Below are 20,890 nucleotides of genomic sequence, written 5' to 3' on the forward strand. Positions count from 1 at the left end.
TCTCATTAGCATTTTTTCCTACTCAAATTAATTAGCCCTACTGAAAAGATGCATTTTTCCCCACAGCTTGTGATTCAAGTCTGACTTCTGACTACAATTTCAGTTAGAATTGAATAAACAATAATAGGACGCTATAGGCCAGTAAACTTTTTTTCCAACACATTTTTTTAACAGAGAATTATTTTATTTAGACTCTAGATGGTAATTAACTTAGGAGTACACTCAGCAGTTGTAAAATTCATGCTGTTCTGCACTTGTAGAGGTACAAAAGGTCCTTTATTTGCAGTACTATGCTGGTCAATTCTTGTGGTAGAGCTGTTGATTCTCCGCATGAGTTTTCTCAGACAATACATAGCCTTTTAAATATTGGTGCACAGGGTATTTATAAAGCATATATTTTCCACAGCTGGGCAAAGAAAGCTTATTGACTTTGATAATTTTTCAATGTTTGATTTAAACTTTGTAATTTAAATTGAACATTTTAAAAATAATCAAAGTTTCATACAACATATTTTTCAATTACGAAGGCAGGTTTTATAATTACAAGAATGACCTGTATCCGAGAGAATATATTACAAATAGCATTTGTAAACTGGAATTTTGAGGTACCTAAAAAGCATATTTGGGATAAATACACTCAAATTTGCTTTAGCATGTCAAAAATAATATTGTACTTCAGCTGACTAAAGCATCTTGAACTGAAACAGCCATAGGAGAGCTGTCTTAATTTTCCTTTGGGTGTGTGCCAGCACAAAGCCAGGCAAGAGTGACTTCTAAGCTGCAGTGTTTTCAGAGTGGTGGCATGAAAAGTGCCAACACTATCAATTAAACAAAGATGGGAATACTGCTCTCCCAGAGCATCAGCTCTGGATCTAGCAGCTGCTTGCTTTACAAATATGAGCAGCTTGTTCTGTTTCAGAGCCTTCTAACTTTCATAAACTAGATGGTTTTACAAACAGGACAAGATGTTTCTGAGGTTCTGGTAATGAAGGAAAATACATCTGCTGTCTGATTGCTGAGCTATAAACTGAGTTTTCCACATAAATAATCCCCTCCATCTGTGGCATGAAGTGTAGGTGAAAAACATAAGGCTACCAATTCAGCTCTGTAAAATCCAGGCATTGCCTTTATAAATGAATTTCATACAAGGTCTCAGTTCTATTTGTTCCTGATAGAGCAAGGCATATAGCTTTTATACCATAACTGTCTAAAGCTTACTTGCTCTCCTGAAATGAATACCAATTTTAAGAGTCAGACAATGATCACAGCAGTGCTTAAAACGCACACGAGATGCATGACAAGCATCACAAACAGGACACTAAAGTGCTCCATTCAAATCTGTCTTGGGTCTAAAAGGATCTTTGAGATTTGACCAATATGAGACACATCATAAAGTGAAGTATGGAGCAGGGGCACGCACGTGTTACTATCAGGTGAATTTTTATCAGTGCAAGGGAGAGCATGGAGCATCCTACACATTTTAAAAAACTACAGTGCTTTTAAGTTCAAGAGCTGGCCACATGAAAAATCTCCTCTACTTGGAAGGAATTTTCTTGCCTCTGCATGATGTACTCTCCTTATCAGGTTGCTCAAAGCAAAGTAGTCATAATATGAGAATAATTACCAAGAACAAGTCCTGTTTGTGGAAGTATCTCCTAAGATTATCTGTCAGAGGCATCAGACTACTGCATAAAAGCCTATATAAAAACTCTTAAGAGCTTCTAATCCATATTTTTCATGAGTAATGAAAAATAACATCTGGAATTAGACAAAAGGCTGAAAAAGTATTTCTTTAAATGTTACACAGCTTAGATATATATCATAGAAGGCAAACACAACCCTCTTTCCTCACACAACTTAAGAGCAAAGGTAATAGCTGTGTCCCTTTTCATGTGTGAATAAAGCAGGCAACAACACACATAGAGAATTCCAAAAGATGCAATTAATCAAAACATCTCAAGGTCACACAGACAAGCTGCTTTCAACCTAGAATACACAAAGCTACATCATTGTTGAGAGTGGTTATATCCTGCAGTTTGCTTGGGAAAGCTTCATGTGATCCCAGCAAAAAATTTTGCCCAAGGAGGACTAAAAATCTGATCCAGTGAAGCTGATTTTGATTCAACTCTGATGGAAAACAACTGGAGACTCAATGGTAGCAGAGGGCCTACAGTGCTCATAATGAGACCCTGATAATAGAATGTAAATGGTACCCTGTGACTAACAGCAAGAGAAAACACTGCTGCAGCTAACTATAAAACATATTTGTCATAATTTAATGCTATGGATATGGGTTCTCCAGCTTAAAACAAATTCTTTCCAGATGAAGCAGCAAAATAACCCAAAATGTATTTTGCTCCAGTGTTCCACCATACATGAATAGAAAAACAATGAGAAGCCAATTTCACAGTGGCTGATGCTATCCTCACAATTAAAATATAATCTGTAATTAAAAGAAGTAATTGGCACACTACTTAATTACTGCAAAATACATTCTTCAAATAACAATGTGACCTGATGAAATAAGCAGGTTTTTACACACAAACATCACTTTTCTCACTCTGCCAAGTGTCCTTAAGAATCATTATTTAGCTTGCAAAATAGCTGCTTCAATTTGACTGGTGTTGCTATAACCTGGTTTCTCCTTAATGTGTCTCCAAGATTCCCATTAGCAGCCGACTGACAAGGAGTGAAAACAACAAACAGATAAACATTTATATTCCATTACACTTCAGGAGTGATTGTATAAGGATAAAACACTATACCAGAGTTTGTGGCATTCTGCCAGGTGAGAAAGCAAACTGGTCATTTCCTTCTCCCCAACACCAAACAGAGGCACTACACATCCTCCTCCAGGAATATGTTGCCAGCTTTCAAGTTTTGGTACTCAGTGGAGTAGCTTTTTGATACAAACAAAAGGAGAGTGAAAACAAACAGAGGATTTTCTCTTTAAAGATGTATTTTACACCACCTGAAGCTCTCCAGTTCAGAGTTTGACACATTTTAGTTTTATTCACACAGAAGATGTTGTCTTCTTCCCCTTCTACTCATCTGCCTCATTCCAGATGTTACTTCTCTAAAATTGTATTTCAATTGATTATTCAACATTTACTTGTCACCAGTGCAGAAAAGAAAACTGCCAAAAATGCAGGTATTTAAATTCTAAGTACAGCATAAAAATTAATGCTGTATGACAGTCATCACAGGGTACATCCTCTAAACAACAAAAGGCAGATTTTCCTTATGAAGCAAATCCAACTTGCTTCTTCCATGTTTGCTTTATTAAATAAAACTGTGGCATGGCTGTCTATCTGAAGTACAATTCACTTTATTAACTCTAATAAAATAAATGGCCTCTGAATGCCAGATGTGAGATGGGACTTGTGCATCCTTGTTTCTTACCAACCCATGTCCTTGAGCTGATTCCACTGTGAGGCAGCAGATACAGACAGAAGAATTGGGAGCAGGATGAAGCAAGTTTGGGAGCAGTTTATTATCTGTGATATGGGTTAAAAGAGCAACACACTGCTTTGAGAATATTTGGCCTTATGATGGTAGTGCCTTTAAACCTGTGCTGACCTAAAATCCTATGGTTTGAGGGCCCCATGTTGAATTACAAACAGAAAGGTTTGGCTCTTCACAAATAGCACACTGCTGGCCAGCTCTGTGAACAGAAATGTTCACACATCTCCTGTACAGTACAAACTGCCACCAGTGAAGGTTTTGAAAACTTCTAACAGGAATTAAATGCACTCTCACAGAACAACCAATGCAGAGAACAGTCAGGAAATTAGGATAACTGCATTTTTTCCAATGGAAAAGAGCTATTTCTGGGGAAATGTCTGGAAGTTTACACAAATGAGCCTCCTAATCTTCCTCTCAGTAAACCTGCTGTTGAATGATTTATGAAAAGAAACTTTCCAGTCAGCAAGGCCCAGAATTCAAGATGTGTTTCTACCTTAACTTTCCCTGTCATGCAGATATTAGTCAGATTTTAACTACATCAGTAAAGGTGATCTTAGTCACTGGTACACAGAATATTTCACAGAATATTCTGAGTTGCAAGGGACCCAAGAGCATCAAGTCTGATTAAGTGAATGGCCCGTACAGAGATCAAACCCACAACCTTTGGTGTTTTTAACACCATGCTCTGACCCACTGAGCTACAATCAGGGTCATTGGTTCATGAGAATGGCCTGAAGTTGTGTCAGGGGAGATTTAGGTGGGGTACTGGAAAAAAGTTCTTGCCCAGAGGGTGGTTGGGCATTGAACAGGCTCCCCTGGGCAGTGGTCACAGCACCAAACCTGACAGAGCAATAATTATTTGTACAGCACTCCTGGGCACATGGTGGGATTCTTGGGCTTGTCCTGTGCAGGGTCAGGAGTTGGACTCAATGATCCCTGGGTCCCTTCCAACTCAGCAGATTCTGTGATACCACATCCTGGAAAAGGAGTGTTTGAATTCAATTTCAAGCCAGCATCAGAAAGGAACCGTACAGGAAAGAAAAAGCTAAAGCTTTAACTCTCCTGACCTCTAAGTTCTTATGTCTGCCAAATATACATTAGCTCTGCTTTTACATTTAATATGAAAAACCTTGGAGTCCTGTCAGCACCTATTCACTCAAGTCTTAAAACAACTAAGGATAAAACAGTCAAGAGAACAAACTCAGCCACATTCTCTGCAAACCTCACAGCTTCTCATGCTGGCGCTGGATGCAAAGAGAAACAACCTGGGTGTTATCATGTGAAATGGACAAACACTTCCTTTGACAATTAAAATGAGCATGATCTTCCACAGCACACCCCCCTGCCCCCCACCTTTTGGGTGAACTCAATCATTTAAAACAAACTGGGGATGCTCCAAACCATACAGAAGAAACATGAACAGCAGGAGTCCCCCAGTGGTAAAAATACCTCAAAGAAACTTTTTCTTCCTCCCAAATACAACTTAGTAGAGCACTTTGGGCAGCTAGCCAAAACCTTGTCTCTAAAAGTAGCTGTAGAGTGATTTAGAGATGTATTTTAGTACTTTTACCACTCTTTAAAAATCAGCAAGATAATGAATTTATTGCACCTTAATAGTACACATTTGAGAAGTTAACACCATTTTTAAAAACCCTTTCTAGCTTTCCTGTTGTTGTATAATAAATCACTCCAAATATGCACAGTAATTTCTAGAATTTTATTAAAATACTTTGCTGCAATTGGATCATTTCACACAACAGAAAGTCATTACCAAGAACTAGACCACTGCACTCGGTTACAATCTGGGGAAAAGCTGATTTGTAAAGTAATACTCTGAAGTACCAACATTTTCTGAGTTTGAACATTTTTCAAATATTAGAAAGACCTTCAAAATTCTGGAAGGCATGAGGAAGGATAAGTGCTAAACCTTAATTCTCTCTGACATGCTCCTTGACAGTGTGATCTTGTTCAGCATGGAGCATTTGTGCTTAGGAACATTATGAATTGTCACCCTATCTATTGGCAACACTTTTCCACAGAAGAAGAACAACCTGCTCAGGAGACAGAGGAGCCATCTATCTGTTACAAGCACTTTGCACATCTCCCATTCTGACAGCTGCAGTGGCAGCAGCTCTTCTTACCACTGTCCAGGTCCAGAATTCCTTATTGTATTTCTCAGGCTGGCTGAAGACAGGAACTAGACACTTTGAGTATACTACAAGCCTGAATATTGACTCTTACAATGCAGTCCTTCAATGAGCAGGCATCACTGCTCAAGGGGAGCTAACTGTTGGCTCTACATTATTCTTTTTACAACAGAACAATTCATTCTGTAACTTGTAAATTACATTTCTCCTCACAGTCTACACTAGGCATTGCATACTGCCCGCATTACAGAAATCAGTGATGGGTTTTTTTCTGAAGATCTTACTAGAAATTGGTCTAGAAGAAACATTTGAGATCAATTATTCCTGCCTCCTGTTAGTGTCCTAGCTACAGTCACTTATTGATTACCTTTTAAGCGTGATTTTAATTTTATTATGTCTATGTAGGATTAAATACGTATTTAAAATCAGTAGGTACAGCTGCAATGCTACAAATATGACTTTGAAAGGCAAAATAGAATAAGGTTTCCTGTTTTCTTAGCCCGACAAAGGGTTGATATTGAGAAGATTCTTATGGTGACATTTTCCTCCTTAAAGCAGGACCAAAAGTTTGCAACATTTAAATCCTTGACTTAACGCAACAGGAAGGAGATAAATCTCTTTTTAATAATCTGAGGGGTTTATAAGCTTACTTGCAATTAGCATAAATGAGAGCTACTATCAGACTGTGTAATTATTGCCCAGCAATGCAGTACCTAAGCCTAGAAATGACAGCTCCACAAGTGCACCCATTCTCTGCCCTGCTAAGTGAGTGATTTAGAGCAGGTAAGAGCAGTGCAGAGTGGCTGCCTGCAGTGGTGTCACAACAAGCCACCTGCTTGCAGAAATATCCCTGTGACATCTGGGATACTCAAATGCCAACACATTTTTAATAAATAAATAAATAAAAACATAAAGCTCAAGCATCTCAGTTATTCACTGTTTGTAGTTATGCCATTAAGGATGTCTTTGATATATTGACAGCTTCACCTCTGAGTCACCAGTTCAAAAAACACACAACAAGCTGGGGAGAAAGGGCAACGTTCAGGGATAGAGAACTGAGCTACAGAAATCCTTTTTGTAACTGGCACCTCCTGCAAGGAGGAGAAGGATTGAGCAGGGAATGAAAAATGAACTACTTTCCTTTTCCAGGGTTACCTGAGCCTGTCTCCAGCAGCAGGGCTCCCTGCTCTGCTCTGCCACACTGGCCATGCAGGACTGACAACCCCAGTTTGCAGAGAGCTAAGGCATGTGGTACCGTTTTTCTTCAAATAGGAAAATACTAAAATTACTCTCATTTATGCTTCTGAATCTTCCCACAGCTCTCAGAGAAAGGTCAAGGGCATGCAGATAAGATATTTTTAGTTATACAGCTGAAATGTATTAAAAAACTAAGCGCAGCCTCAAGTCAGATTCTAGTATTTCTATTTACCAAATTCAAAAATGCTGTATGCCTTTCTCTCTAAACATTAACACATCTAGAGTTAATAAATTTAGTTTCTACCCAACCCAAAAAGAACTGTCTAGGTATTTTTAAAATGTGCAAAAATTAAAAAAAAAACCACCCAAACACATCACCAAACACTGTGTTCAACAATTCTCACAGCAATTTATAGACAAGATTTATACACTAGCACACCACATTTCTTTGCAAGTCTTCTTTAATTTTCTGTTGCAAAGGTGGGATGTTTGGCAAGGGGAAGAGACATCTCACACATCAGCAGCCTTGGGGAATGTTTGCTTGGAAACACACACAGTTTGACCTCTTAGAGGATCAAATCAGTTTACTTCATCAGGTCATGAGTGTTATCAACCACTGCAAGTTTGTGTCTCTGTTTCACTGTTTAGGAGACTAAAATTAAGTAATAGATTACAAGAGAAAGAACTGACACCATTTCTCAGTCTATATGGGTTGATTTTAAAGCTGTAATTTTCATGACTTCTTTTTTTTTTTACGAGAACACTATAGGCACTTCTTACCCATGCAATCCTTTAAAGAAATCTGACAAGCAAATTCATCAATTTCTAATAGAATTTCAAATACAGCTGACACCTCGCTGTCTTCAATCATGTCTTGTTTCATAACTGTGTATGTGGAGAAAAGACATGTCTGTCTGGGGCCTAATGGATAACATGATGTACATTCCCGTGGCAATAGAAAATGAACAACAATAAAAATTATAATTTACTTTGCTGTCAGGTGCTGATCCTGTAGGTGTGAAGGAAAGCAAGTAAAGCTGCAGGGACTGAGTTTTGATCTGGTATTGTATTTAAATATTCTGTAGTTGAGATTTAATTGCACCTAATCTGCTCAATAAAATCATCTTTACTGTTATTAATATCCCAGACTTGTGTTATTATATAATCCTAACCTATTTTTTTATACAGAAATTTTAATCTGCTGCTTAAGCATTCATTAATGCAAAGCCACTGCTGTGGAGAATACATTCCACTCTATTTGCAAGAGGCAAGAATTCTTTGGAACTACGACCAAATGCTAGTGTTGTCTTACTTAGCTTTGTTTATGGCCTTGTGACAACAAACATCAGCAAAACTTAATCATTAATCCTAAAAATATTCCATCTGGAAAAGAAGATGACTCTACAAAGTGCAGTGTCATTTGTAAACACAATGTGGTATCATCCAAATAGTCAAATGCAGTACATGTGTTCATATATAACAGCTTTTGGATGGCTCCTTTCTTTCCTGCTTCATTTCTAAATCTGAATAAATAATTTGCATGCCAGCTAACCTAAATGATGAGTTATTTCCTATTCAGAGAATCCTGAGATGCTCAATTATCTCACACAACTGCCAGCCATCAACTGTACTTAATTGCCTGTATGTTTCAAGTCCACTGCATGTTTATTTATATCACTTGCATGACACACTAGATGTTTTATGAGACCAGAATAAGATGAGATATGTCACAGTCTAATGCCTAGGGATATGACAGAAACTGTATTTGCTTTTTTTAATCATAATTTTTCAAGGAAATCTAAGTAAATTAAATATCAGTCTCTATCTTCTCTACACCTTGCAGCTCCCAGTGATTTCTTAAGCCATAGGACATACTTGAACAAATCTGACAGAGCAATGAATATGAAGTTCTTACAAATTTTATTAAAAATCACAATTTTAGACCTGAGTAGACCTGACAAGGCAGGCGTGCCTCTGGCTCTGAGCCATTCCAAGAGGGAGTGGGGACCCAGAGTCCTTCAGCACAGGTGTCACACCCAGACAGAGCAGAGCAGAGACATGGGACAGAGCTGAGGACCAGGGAAGGGACAGAGGAACACGCTAGTTTGGTGACAACCGTGTCACAAAAGGGATGGGGAAAAGTGCAGCCAGATTTCTGAGGAGCAGCAGAGTGGAAAGCAGAGCCACTCCATGCTGCAGTAGCAGAGAAAGAAACCCCTGCAGCTGGAGGGGATTTGGTGTGGGAGTTACAAGGAGAGAGGAAAGTCGACATTCCAAGAAGGGAAGGCAGTACATGGAGAAGGTAAATCAAGGCAGGAGCGAGCTGGGGCTCTCAGCTCAGGGCAGCAGCAGTGCTTAACATGAGCCTGACTGTCAGGGCTAAACCCAAAGAACACCTGCACTGGGATGGAGGCTGTGGGACTGGGGAGCAGGAAGAGCCCTTGTGCTGTCTCCAGCAGAGGAGGAACAAGGAAACAGACATTTCTGGGTTTGCTGAACTGAGCTTTAGTACTGTATTTAGCGAGCAGAATCTAAAAGGAAGAGCATGGAAGTTTGTAACACTTCTGAACCTCATCAGCTGCATGACAAGATGCATTTTAGGGACATCAGAAAGTGATAAAATCATATAACCACTGAATGCAGAAATTCATCTTTATTTATGGGTTTCTATTCAAATTGTTTGATACCTTCAAGTCTCTTCACAGCCTATCATTTCTGCAAATTTCTATGCAGCAAGAGCTATCTCTATGCCATTACACTTTGTGTCATGCCTCTCTCATGTTAAATTTCAAGCTGAGTGCAGATTGTACAGGACAATAGCCTGACACTTGGAAAAATTGTCAAAGCATCACAGTAACTAAAGAACAGTTCCAAAAATAACTTAATTGTGGTAATGCTGTAACTATTCTGACAGCATTATTGCTGCATTACTTTCATCCATGGAAAATGCAAGAATATAAAAATACTACCAAAAATAACATAAATTACGGAATTACATTTCCAAACAAAACCAGCCACATTTCTAACAATCAAAGCTGAAAACACATTCCTTTCTAAGGTTAAAACAATATAATGTGCAAGTTAAAATAAGAAATGTTAGGTACTTATCATAAATAAGTATCTGCCTTGCAATCCAGAAGTCATTATTTCATCACACACAAGCATTTTACTCTTAGCATTTTTAACACACTGTCAACTCCTGACAGAAAGCACTGACTTCTCCAAGACTGTCAAAGTTATCTCTGAGAGTCCAATACACATAGGGTTATTAAAAAAAAAAGTTTAAAAATATCTTCAAATGTAAAGAGCCAGTGTGCAGAACACCTGCCATAAACTGCACCTTGCTGTTCCATCAAGAGACAGAAAGCTGCAGGATGCTGTTCTTTTGGTTTCACCAGGGAAAACTGCTTTCACACAAGGCATTTTGTAAGCCCTGCAAAGAAGGCTGCCACAGAAATCTGCCCACTCAGTGCAGTCTCTTCCACCCTCAACACCTCCACAACACCTTTATCACTGAACCAGTGACAACAGTGGGGTCACCACACGAACCAAGCAGCTTCTGCTCACTCTCACCACGTCACACCTCCAGCTGCTCCAGCAGCAGGCTCAGTGTGTCCCACCACTCACCCTGAGACACAGCAGTCTGCAGACACCTGACAGAACAGGGAACCCAGCCAGTTCTGCATGTCTGAGGTGCCCAGCAGCCCATGCCTGTTCCTACTCAGTGCACCCCGGGAGTAGCGCTGCCTCTCAACAGCTAACCTGATTCTGCTTCCCCCCTCAGTGACCTGATCTCTCCTCATAATCCCACCAACACCACTGGCAGCTCCTCTGCCATTTGCTCCTCTTTCAGAGAAACTCAGGTGCCCCTTAAGTGAACCATAAAGCTGGCCTGTAATGGGCAGCAAGAATACACAGTTTGCTGCCCAAAAATGTATATACATATATGATCATTTAATATCTGACCCACCACAACATAACTGAGGCTTTCCTGCAAAGATGCAGATTAAGGGATGACAGTTCCATTCTCGAAGGATGTTACTCTAGAAAAGATGTGGTTCACTGCACACATTATATTTGGTAATAAGGAACTTTATTGGTAAATAGGAATTTTATTACCAAATGGTGATGCTTGTTCAACCAGCTATACTCAAACACTTCCCTTTGAGGCTTCAGGGAAATACTGCCCAACAGTATTGAGCTTCCTTCAAGACTTCTAACTACTCCCTCTTACTACTTCTCCTAAAGGAGAGGCAGAATATTCATGCATAAATGCTTTGTGGTCAATCAGGTGCTTCCTCCTTCCACGGAATGGATTTCATCTTCATGTTGAAACAGGTTGACAAAGCCTGTCTAGACTAACAGGACAAGCAGAAACAATACATTTGCTCAAAGCTGTGCATTTTAAGCACTTGAGGAACAAAGACCTTATCTTCTGTTTTACAGCTCTTCAAATAAATTAGCAAAAAAGGTTCCAAAAAATCTTGCCAAGGAAAGAAACACAGACTAAACTGAGAGTATTTACATATTTCTATTTTCAAGGCCTGCTAAAGGTGAAGAGTGAAGGCACTGCCTTTATAGGCAGCCAATCAGTTACTTCAGCAAGGTACTTAATTCCCCTCTCATAATCAGATCTAGCTTCAAGAAATGCAGAAAACAGGATATTCAAAGAGCTCCTGCAAGCCAACAGTCACCAAAGTGATTTTCTTTTGTGTGAAGTCCAATCTGATTATAAAAATGCAGAAGTGGAAATCAGGAACTGGTATCTATGCCCCCCTGATAACTTGTTATCTGCCTGGAACTCAGCCTAGTTGCCTCTGCAAAGAAAATCTGCACTCAGAAATGTCAAACAACACAAACATTGTACATGCTTACATTTATTTTTGTCAAACTATTTTCAATCTCTTAAACATGGCTAAAATAGGTGCCTGGTTTGTCTGTTAGTTTGACTTTTGTAACAGGACACAAATTCTCACTGAGGAAAAACAGACAGACTGGTTTTGTGTAAAACCAGCATTAAATATTGGTTCAAGGGCTATTATTTTAATGTATTGCCTTATAAAGAGAAATACAGTTATGTGTGTGACAATGTTGGCTAAATATAAGAAGCTTTTACTTTTCTGTTATCAGAGAGCTCGATCTCCCATCAGAAAATCAGAACTAAGCCAAAAAAAAAAAATACAACAGGAAACAGAATACATCATAATGAAATAAGATTTTGATATGGTAAGCTTACTTCAGTGGAAACAGAATCAGACTGCAAGACTCCTATTAGCCTAACAAGATCTGGTTTATGGTTTGTGAACTCGGGTGTATGCACAAGGTAACTAACATGAGGTATCTCAACTTCTGAACTAAGCAGCAATGATATGGGGGGTAAGAGCTAATGGAAGCACTGCAGAGAATCAACAGAAATCAACATTTTTAAAGTATTTTTTTAATTAAAAACATTTTAAAACTGCCTTTGTAGAAAAGTGGCATTTCATATAATCTTACAGAAATTTCATAAAAAGACATAGTGTTAAATTAGAAAAATATGTGGCATTTGAAATACATGCAGATTTAGGAACAGAAACAGGATTAGAGGCCTCAGGCAACAGGAATTGGAGATGTCATACACTATTAATTCATGGGAGAAGCCACTAATTCACATGGCACAAACCCCAAAAGGAAAAAGCAGTGAGTCTCTTGGCTAGGAGAGAGATTCTAACTTATCTTTTTGATAAACAATCTAAAAAAGGCCATACATGGATTCAACAAATGAGAAGTCATTTACCAGATAGGAAAAAAACAAGTAAATAATAATTAAAATGTCAGGGACTTGTTACCCAGAACACAGTTCTTACATCAGATCAAGAATTAAAAAAATGAATAGGGAAATCCTCCATTCTTGATTAAAAGAATTTTGGGGGTAATGAAAAGTTTTGGGGAAATTAATTCCCTATGACACAGCTTGTTCTAATTCAACAGAATAGCAGGAAGAGAAAGTACAAGGAGAAGCACACAGACAAGGAAGCTCTGTTTCTCTGCATTGTGGGAATTCAGATTGAAAAGCCCCAACCTTCTTCCCCCACCTCTGCTGATGGACACTTTTCCAAGGAAACACCAGCAGCTCATTATCAGTGATGTCCCTACTCCAGCCCTGAGAAGAACAATATAATGGGGAGGGGGCAAATAGGTGCCACCAATACTCAGAGCAGATTTTATGCTGGGGAGAGTGAACTATTCCCTTAGAAAAGTCTGTCCCATCCTCAATAAGGTGTTTTGCACACTGAATTCATTCTTCCCCACAATCGACTTAGTGATTTGAGAATAAATTATACAAGATGCCTGACAGACTTGGAAAAACTCAAAGGAAGTTAGGAAAACTATCGATCAACCTACTCTCCTGAGCAAGGGAGAGATCCTAGAGGGAAACCCAGAGCCATTCTCATGCATCCACAGAAAGAGTGTAACAGCCACCAGCACACACACACTCACTCCTGAGATTCCAGCACTGCTGACTTTTTAGTCTCAACTTTTTCCACACAATAAAAAGCCACCTTACTGACCATAACTGCTTGTGTCTGCACTTACAGCTTATTCAGTGGGCAAACCAAACCTGGTCACTTCATGTGCTGAGTTCTAACAAGGAATGATACACTCCAGCAAGAAGCCCGACATGCTGTGCTGTCTACTGAATTCTTGGTTTTAATTTAGAAGTTTATTATAATAAATATAAAATACACCCTTTTCTAAATAGAGGCTTCCCCACACCTTCTACAACAAAAGATTCCCAGAGAGATTTTAGATCAGGCAGCCTCTCATGAGAACAGCAGAACCAGATCACTCCCTTGGACATAAAATCAGATGAGCCATTTTCTTTCTCTGATTTGCTAATGATGCAAAAGGAACTTTGCACAAACTTTACTACACAAAGAATAATGGCAAAATAATTAATTTCTCCCAGTCCTGTGCTTTAGCAACAAGAAACAAGGCTTAACTAGCAGCATGTAACCAACCAATTCTCCACAGATTAACAGCAAACACTCTGTTTTAACAAATGTTCTGATTCATGTAGCCTGTTCTTTTAAGATTATTTCTAAATATAATGGATGTAAAAGAAAGAAGATTCACAAAGCTGAACAATGGGATAATAAGTCTATGAACAACTAGGCAACTCAGAAGTGAATCCATGGGAGGAGAGGATTTTGTCACCCTAAATGCATTGATCTAAATAGCCAACTCCTTATAACACTGAGTTTTTTATTTACACCACTTCACAGACATGGCTCAAGGCATGTTATTCAGATGGAGTGGCTCTCCCTTTTCTGTTGTAGTGAATGAGACATTTCAGAAACATTACTTTGTTAAATATTTCTGCAGATATGTACAGCTACATTTTTTATGCAAGATATTTTCTTACAAGGTGCCTGAGCTGACCACTATACTGTATCAGCTAATAACAAAATAATAACAGATCTTCCAGTTGCAAAGCTCAATGTCAACTACAATACAAACTTAAGAGGCAAACTGTTCTCCAGGTAGTAAAAAGCCACAGATAGCTTTAAGAAGTTACTAATTCAAGCATCACTCCTTAATGTAGTGTGAAACTCAATTCTGAAATCCAATCAACAGATTTTGCATTTACTGTAGTTGTGACAGAAGTCAATGGCCTTAAAATGTTTTCACCTCTCAAAAGTTGCAAAGGTTCAAGCAAAAGTGTCTGTTTAAGCAAAATCTTTACATCATAATAGCTAACCCAAATCTGTTACCCTCCAAAACTAACACACAAGTCTTCAGCAATTTCAAGAGCTGCTTAACAGGAAGAAATTCACACCCTTGAGGCAGAAGCACCACATCTGACATAGTAGTTATAAAAAAATTCAAACCTAGATATGCCCAAGACCAAAAACAAGACAGCCCAGTCTTTCAACTAGGAAGACTCAATCTTAGAAACAGGTTTAGCCATATATTCCTGATTTTTCTCCTAAATCAACATATTGATGCTTGAAATAAAGAGAATGTGGCATCCTGTCTCCATAGGGGAAGCAATTTTGAACATCTATCAGAACAGAATTACATTAATTTTAACTGGTTTTAAAAACTGTCCGTCATTTTTCAGGCTTACGTACACTACAAAAGACTTATCTGACACAAAACAGCCATCTCAGCCAATGATTTTCCCTTTTACACACCACAAAAAAAAATATTGTGATTTTCTACACTATCACAAAAATAAATACAAAAGGTGGCAAAGACATTACCCTTGATACAAATCCAAGTCATACAGGACCATGGAAAGGGTTCTGTGGTATAAAAGGGTTAATTGCTGCTTTTAATTACACGAAACTAACTTTAATGGGAGTGAACACTGCAGCAACATCTACAAACACAATGTCCACATTAGCAGAACACCAGTTATGAAACCCCTGCCAACACTAGTTGTACAGGGATTGTTTTGTTTGTTTTAATCAAATGTTATGAAGTTCTGCTGTATCTGTAGAGCTCTGCAAAAAACCTGTAAGGCTGAGGAGCTTTAAAGACTGTAACATGCAATAGTAACCATGACAATAAGAAAAATGCTTTTGCTAATCTTTTTCTTTCAGCTGAAAATACTTTCAAATACTGGTGTTTTTCCTCTAGATGACAACTTTTGTTTGTTGCTCACTATGAATTCTAGGGCTCCCATCCTTGTACACCCAAAACTTTTAACCAAGGGAGCAGCAATTTGGGGTGCACCAAACACATGGGATGAGTCCTAACTGTGGTAGGATGGACTTCATCTGTTGTCAACTATATCTTACTTCATTGTTGCTCTGAATAGGTGCATGAAAATTACATTTTTAAGGCAATTATTCTGCAAGTAAATAAGGAAGCTAAAAAAAAAAAACCAAACAGAAAGGCAAATTGCAGATAGATGCAGATAGGGTATTCCTCAGGAGATCACAAAACTGCTGAGGTATGTTAGAATCTGGCCCCAGGCAGGCTGATCATAAACTTAAAGAAAACAGCCTGGAACTCCTCTGCACTGATTTTGTCTTGGTTTTATATTAAGTTGGAGTTTTAAGCCATAAAATAAAAGAAATAAAGATTCTTCAGAGATTTATCTTAGCTCTCTACCATTTGTCCAACAGGCTTGCTCACCAAATAGGACAATGCTTTCAAAAGATGTATGGGATAAGGATCTGAAGTCACATATTGAAAAGTGACTAAAGGGACGATTTTCAAAGGCATTAAGATACCTAAAGATGCATTAAGCACTTAAAATTTTCAAAACTGCCTGGGCATCTAACGCCTATTTAAATCACTTAGTCCTTTTTGAAAATCCCAGTGGGCAGTTATCTACATTTTATGGGTCTATATGCCTTTGAGAATCTGTACCATTAAATACTTAACAACCTAAGTACCCCTGGCTTTTAATGGGACTTTGAGTCCTAAAAAGTGTAAGTACATCTGAAAATTGGTCAAGCCACTCTCTTTGGTCTTTTTTTCCCCTTTCTTTTAAAGAGGCATCTCCTAATGCTTATCCATAGCATGTCAGCTAAGGAGAGCTTCAGCAGTGTCTAACTTACACACTGAGCTGTGCACATTTGATTTTTCTTATGGAGTTAAACAAATAAAAATCTAGAGTACAGACTGCAATCCTCAAAAAAAGGCTTTCTGAAGCTCCTAAAGAGAAATGAAATTCCAATCTGTAACCCCAGTGAATGCCCCCAAAAAACACATTTTCAATAAATGTGACCCCACAGGAGTTCAGCTTAGGCTGGTAAAGAACCAACATCCTTGTTTAATACCCATGCAACATATTCAAAATACCACAAAAAAGTTCTGAAAGGCAGCCACACATCAGCAAGAAAAAACAGAAAAAGGAGGAAGTTGGGAACAGGCTCTTTAAAAAGGCAGCAGTTCCAGAAAAGAAGATAAACTTTAATTCTGAATTTTCTTTTTTTTAAAAACTGTATGAAACTATAAAGCATTCCCTTATGCAAGCATTTGAAAGATGTATCTTCTGATCTTCTGTAAGGTCAATAGGAGGTAACTTGCACTGACCAAATTCCCAAAAAGGAACTGATTTGTAAATTGGGAACGCAGGGAATCAGATTGCCACCTACAGGAAAATTTAGCATTTATTGTCAAGAATGACTCAAAAAGAATACAAATCTTGGCCATCCTGCCAAGCATTCTTTCATTTCAAAACCAATTAGTCCTTTCTTTTGTGCAACTATATCATGAGCTTCCTAAATCCACAAAGCCATTATAATTTCTTTTTATTTATGAGTACTGTTTAAAAGTTCCATAATTCAATTACAAAATCACATGTCAGTTAAAGAATTTTAAGTCTGCTTACCTGATACCATTGGTGCTAGCCTGAATATGTCTGATAGTCTGCTGTTAACTGGCTCATAAGGGGAATCTTCAAGCAAATCATTTCCTAAGGACAAAAAATATTTGGATTTTTTTCTTACACATGAATTCAGGATAAGATTTTTTTGTTTACTTTTACTTCATAACAGTGAAATGTACTCCCCTCTAAACCGTTTAAAAAGTTTATATATCTACTTCCTCTCAAAGAATTATCCATAAAAACAACTGAAAGAAGCTAATTGTGTATCCCTGTCACTAGATCTCTTCTCTCCCTCCTCCCTGGGTAAGGTCATAATTTGCAGAGACAGCCTGTGACATCACAGGGACTGTCCCATCCCATGCCAGCAGGAGAGAAGCTGTAGCAAGGATGCTCCTCGTCATTCACCATAACAGCAGAGCTCTTTTTTAGAGAAGCTCAAATAACAGCCAAAAGCTAGCATCTTTGGTATGAGACACTCCTGACAGGATGCTGCTGGAAAATAAAGTTTCTATGATGTAGAAAACGTCTGTTATTACCTTTAGCAAAAAAATACATATGGACTCATTAAAACATATGGATAAATGAACAGAAAGGCATTGTTTCCCTTCTTGCAGAAGCAACTTTAAAAAAAAAAAAGGTAAATGGGGAGCACACTGAAGTGAGTGAGTGCACCTTCAATTCCAAGGCCACAGCAAAACAGGACTAAATATGAGGACTATGGACTCTCATATCAGGAGGACCTGACTGTTCTCACTAGATTAAGTGAAATTTGCCTTAAGAATATGAATAGCAGAGCAGTCCTGAGTCAATCACTGTCGTATCTCTTCTAACTGGCAAATCTACATGCTGTAGGAACCATAAACTTTGGGGGTTTTTTCTGCCTCAGCATGCCCAGGGAATACTGCTAGTAAATGCAGGAAAGGAAAACTTGAACTTTCACTTAAAACAATCTTCTCTTCACATTATATTTAACTTTCAGCAAAAAGGCTAAGAAACTAGTTCCAGTGTCCTGTTAGGTGAGTCCTAATTAAGGAGTTCTAACATTATTAGGAAAATGTCTCCAAATGCCTATTTTTGCGCTCTTGCACATGCTCGTGCCCCTGTCTTTTGACTGCGGTTTAGGAAGGTCAGCTGGGTCCCTGGAGGAAGCTCTGGCTGTCGCTTTCGCAGCCCAGGAGCGGAGCCGCAGCTGTGCCGGGCGGACGGGGCTCCTCGGGCGGCAGCTGCCGGGCACAGCCAGAGCCGCGGGCTCGGAGCCCGGCCGAACCTCGGGGGCAGCCGCACACCCGCACCCTGCACTGGGGGTTCTGCGTTCGCCACGTACCCTGCAAGCTCTGGTACATGCTCCAGTAAATGCGCAGGCAGTTCTTCTCCTTCTTCATGCCCCTCTTGCAGCGGCAGTTGTACAGGGATTTCTGCTTAAGAGCTTCCATGGCGCTTCTGCATTCGTCCTTCGCCTCCAGGCCCGTGGCCCGGCTGAAGTTGCTCTCTTTGCCGGCTACACACTGCCTCAGTGTCCTGAATTTAGTACTACAGCTCTGCTCCTTCAGACACTGATCGCTGGCTTTCACGCAGTCCAGGCGGTCCCCTCCAGGCAGCCCGCTCACTTCTGCAGACAAAAGTACATCTATGGAGAGGAGACACAAACCAACCCGCGCTCTTTGGGGGAGCAGGGTGCCCGGAACCCGAGCTCCAGAGCAGCACCTGCGAGGCACCGGGCACCTCCTCACGCTGCACATGCGGCCAACCCCAGGGGCAGCACCTTGCAAACCTCCTGGCTTCATGCTACGCCTTAGGAAAAAGCACACAGGGTTTCCATGGGCTTAGATCCACTTTCGGGGGAGTCCAAGGAAACGGTATTTTTTAACCCTAATGGCTGATGTATGAGGAAACAGAAAAAGGAAAGAAAACCCGGAGGGATTAACGTGCCTGATAAAACACGCATTTGTTATTCCATAGATCCACTCTGGTGAAACAAATCAGCTTTCCATTCCAGGGTTTAACTAAGGGGTTAAATATTCAGCCTCACTTTCCACAAGAGCTTTGCTGTAATTTCACTTACATCCAAGAACAGCCCGCTAAGAGAGATAAGTATCCTCACTGATTGATATTAGCCTTTCTTTGCGTCAGTCACTTTTTAAAGGCTGTGCACATTTTTGCTTATTCTATATGCATAAAGGTAGAATTTGTTACTTCCCCCCCCTTCTCTCCACGTATGATGCTTTTGCAGGAGAACAAAGCAAATTGCATTAACTCTCTCCTCTCCATCGTGCCCCCGTCATGCTCCCTCAGACACATGCGGATGGAAACGCAAACCTCTCCTGTGGAAAGGAAACCAGTTTGGGCTGCAAACCACTACCAGTCGGGCAGGTTGCCAGGTTCAGGTGAAGATGTAATCCTTCAGCTGGTCTTGTCATCCCCCACCCTCCCCAGGCAGCCTTATTTTATTTAAATGAAAAGTTTCCCTGTAACTTGCGAGAACCCAATTTAACAAGAGGCTAAACAGGCAAGTACCGAAGTCTGTAATCTATAGAGCTTTAAACGCAGACCGGGCTAACTGATGTGAGGCAGAGCCATAAAAACTACTGGAAACTTCACTGTTCTGCCTAAACAATAGACTGACAACCATCAGGCTCCTGGTCCCATAAACCCTATGCTTTGCTTTATGAAGCGATGTGCAGACCGAAATAAGGCACCCGCAACTTACCCACTAAGGGCAAAGCGAAGTACAAGAGAACGAGAAACATCTTGCTGTCTTCGGATGGTTTCCCCAAACGACTCGATGTGTCACAACAAAGATGATCAGCATGTAGATATTCCAATACCGCCGAGGTCTAAACGCTCCAAGTTCAGATCCATTGAATTCAAGGGGGAAGGAAAAAAAAAAAGCCACCAAGCAAAAAAACCCCACAACCCACTCTCTTCACCGCTACCACCACCGGCGGCAGGAGCAGCGACGCAAACGCTGAGCTTTTCCCTTAGATTTCAGGTCTGAGCAACCTGCAGGCACAAGCACTGACTCCAGTGCGGGAGCGAGAGGCGCACGCACGGTATATGTGTGTGTGTCTGTGTGATGTGTGTGAGTGAGCGAGCGAGCGGCAGCGGGGCAGGAGCGCCGGTCGCCTCCTTGGGTGGGCAGCGCCTGTTCCCAGGGAGGGACCGAGAGCGCACGGGGGGCGGGAGGGGGGTGCACACACGAGACCCGCAGCACCCGCCCGCCCCCGGCCGCGCAGCCGGGGCCAGCCGCTGGTATCAGACCCGCTGGCAGCACCTCTGACAGCCCCGAGCCGCGGCTTCCCGAGCCCCACCGCGGGGCAATTCGCCTCTTCCACCCTCCGACCACAACTTTATTGACGCGCCGGGGCCGGGGCGGTGCGCGGGGCCGCGCAGGCTGCGCGGAGCGCTCGCCGCCGGGGCGGAGCGGGGGCGGCCGCGCTGCCGGCAGCCAAAGTTTGCCAGGGAAAACTGTGACGGGCGGGAGGCGCGGCCGCTCCGGTTCCGCCGAGCAGAGCGAGGCTCCCTCGGCCCCGAGAGCGGCCCCGGCGCTCTCCCGGAGGGAGCGGATCCCAGCGGGCGCCGCCGGCACCGGGCGAGCCGGGGAGAGGCGGCGACCCCGCGGGGATGCGCCGCTCCCCGCCCGCCCTCCGCGGGGCTCGGCGGTCGCGGCCTCCCCCTGCCGGCCCCGCCGCCCGCGGGGGAAGTCCGGGGCGTCCCGCAGCGGCCCCGGGGCGGCGGGAGCACCGCCCGTCCTTCC

The 20,890-nt window shown here is 41.0% G+C and overlaps 1 protein-coding gene across 1 annotated transcript in view; it reads right to left on the reverse strand.

Moving 5' to 3' along the window:
* The window catches only part of GFRA1 (GDNF family receptor alpha 1), a 131,812-nt gene extending 111,323 nt beyond the window's left edge, over window positions 1-20,489 (reverse strand). The window contains exons 1-3 of the mRNA XM_059852020.1: window positions 19,844-20,489; window positions 18,461-18,745; window positions 17,140-17,223 (exon numbers count right to left, since the gene is read on the reverse strand). Of these exons, the coding sequence (XP_059708003.1) occupies window positions 17,140-17,223; window positions 18,461-18,745; window positions 19,844-19,883 (409 nt within the window). The 5' untranslated portion in view covers window positions 19,884-20,489. The remainder of the gene's footprint in view (window positions 1-17,139; window positions 17,224-18,460; window positions 18,746-19,843) is intronic.
* Window positions 20,490-20,890: the final 401 nt, after the last annotated feature.

This window comes from Haemorhous mexicanus, chromosome 7 (genome assembly GCF_027477595.1).
Source record: "Haemorhous mexicanus isolate bHaeMex1 chromosome 7, bHaeMex1.pri, whole genome shotgun sequence".
NCBI classification, from domain to species: Eukaryota; Metazoa; Chordata; class Aves; order Passeriformes; family Fringillidae; genus Haemorhous; species Haemorhous mexicanus.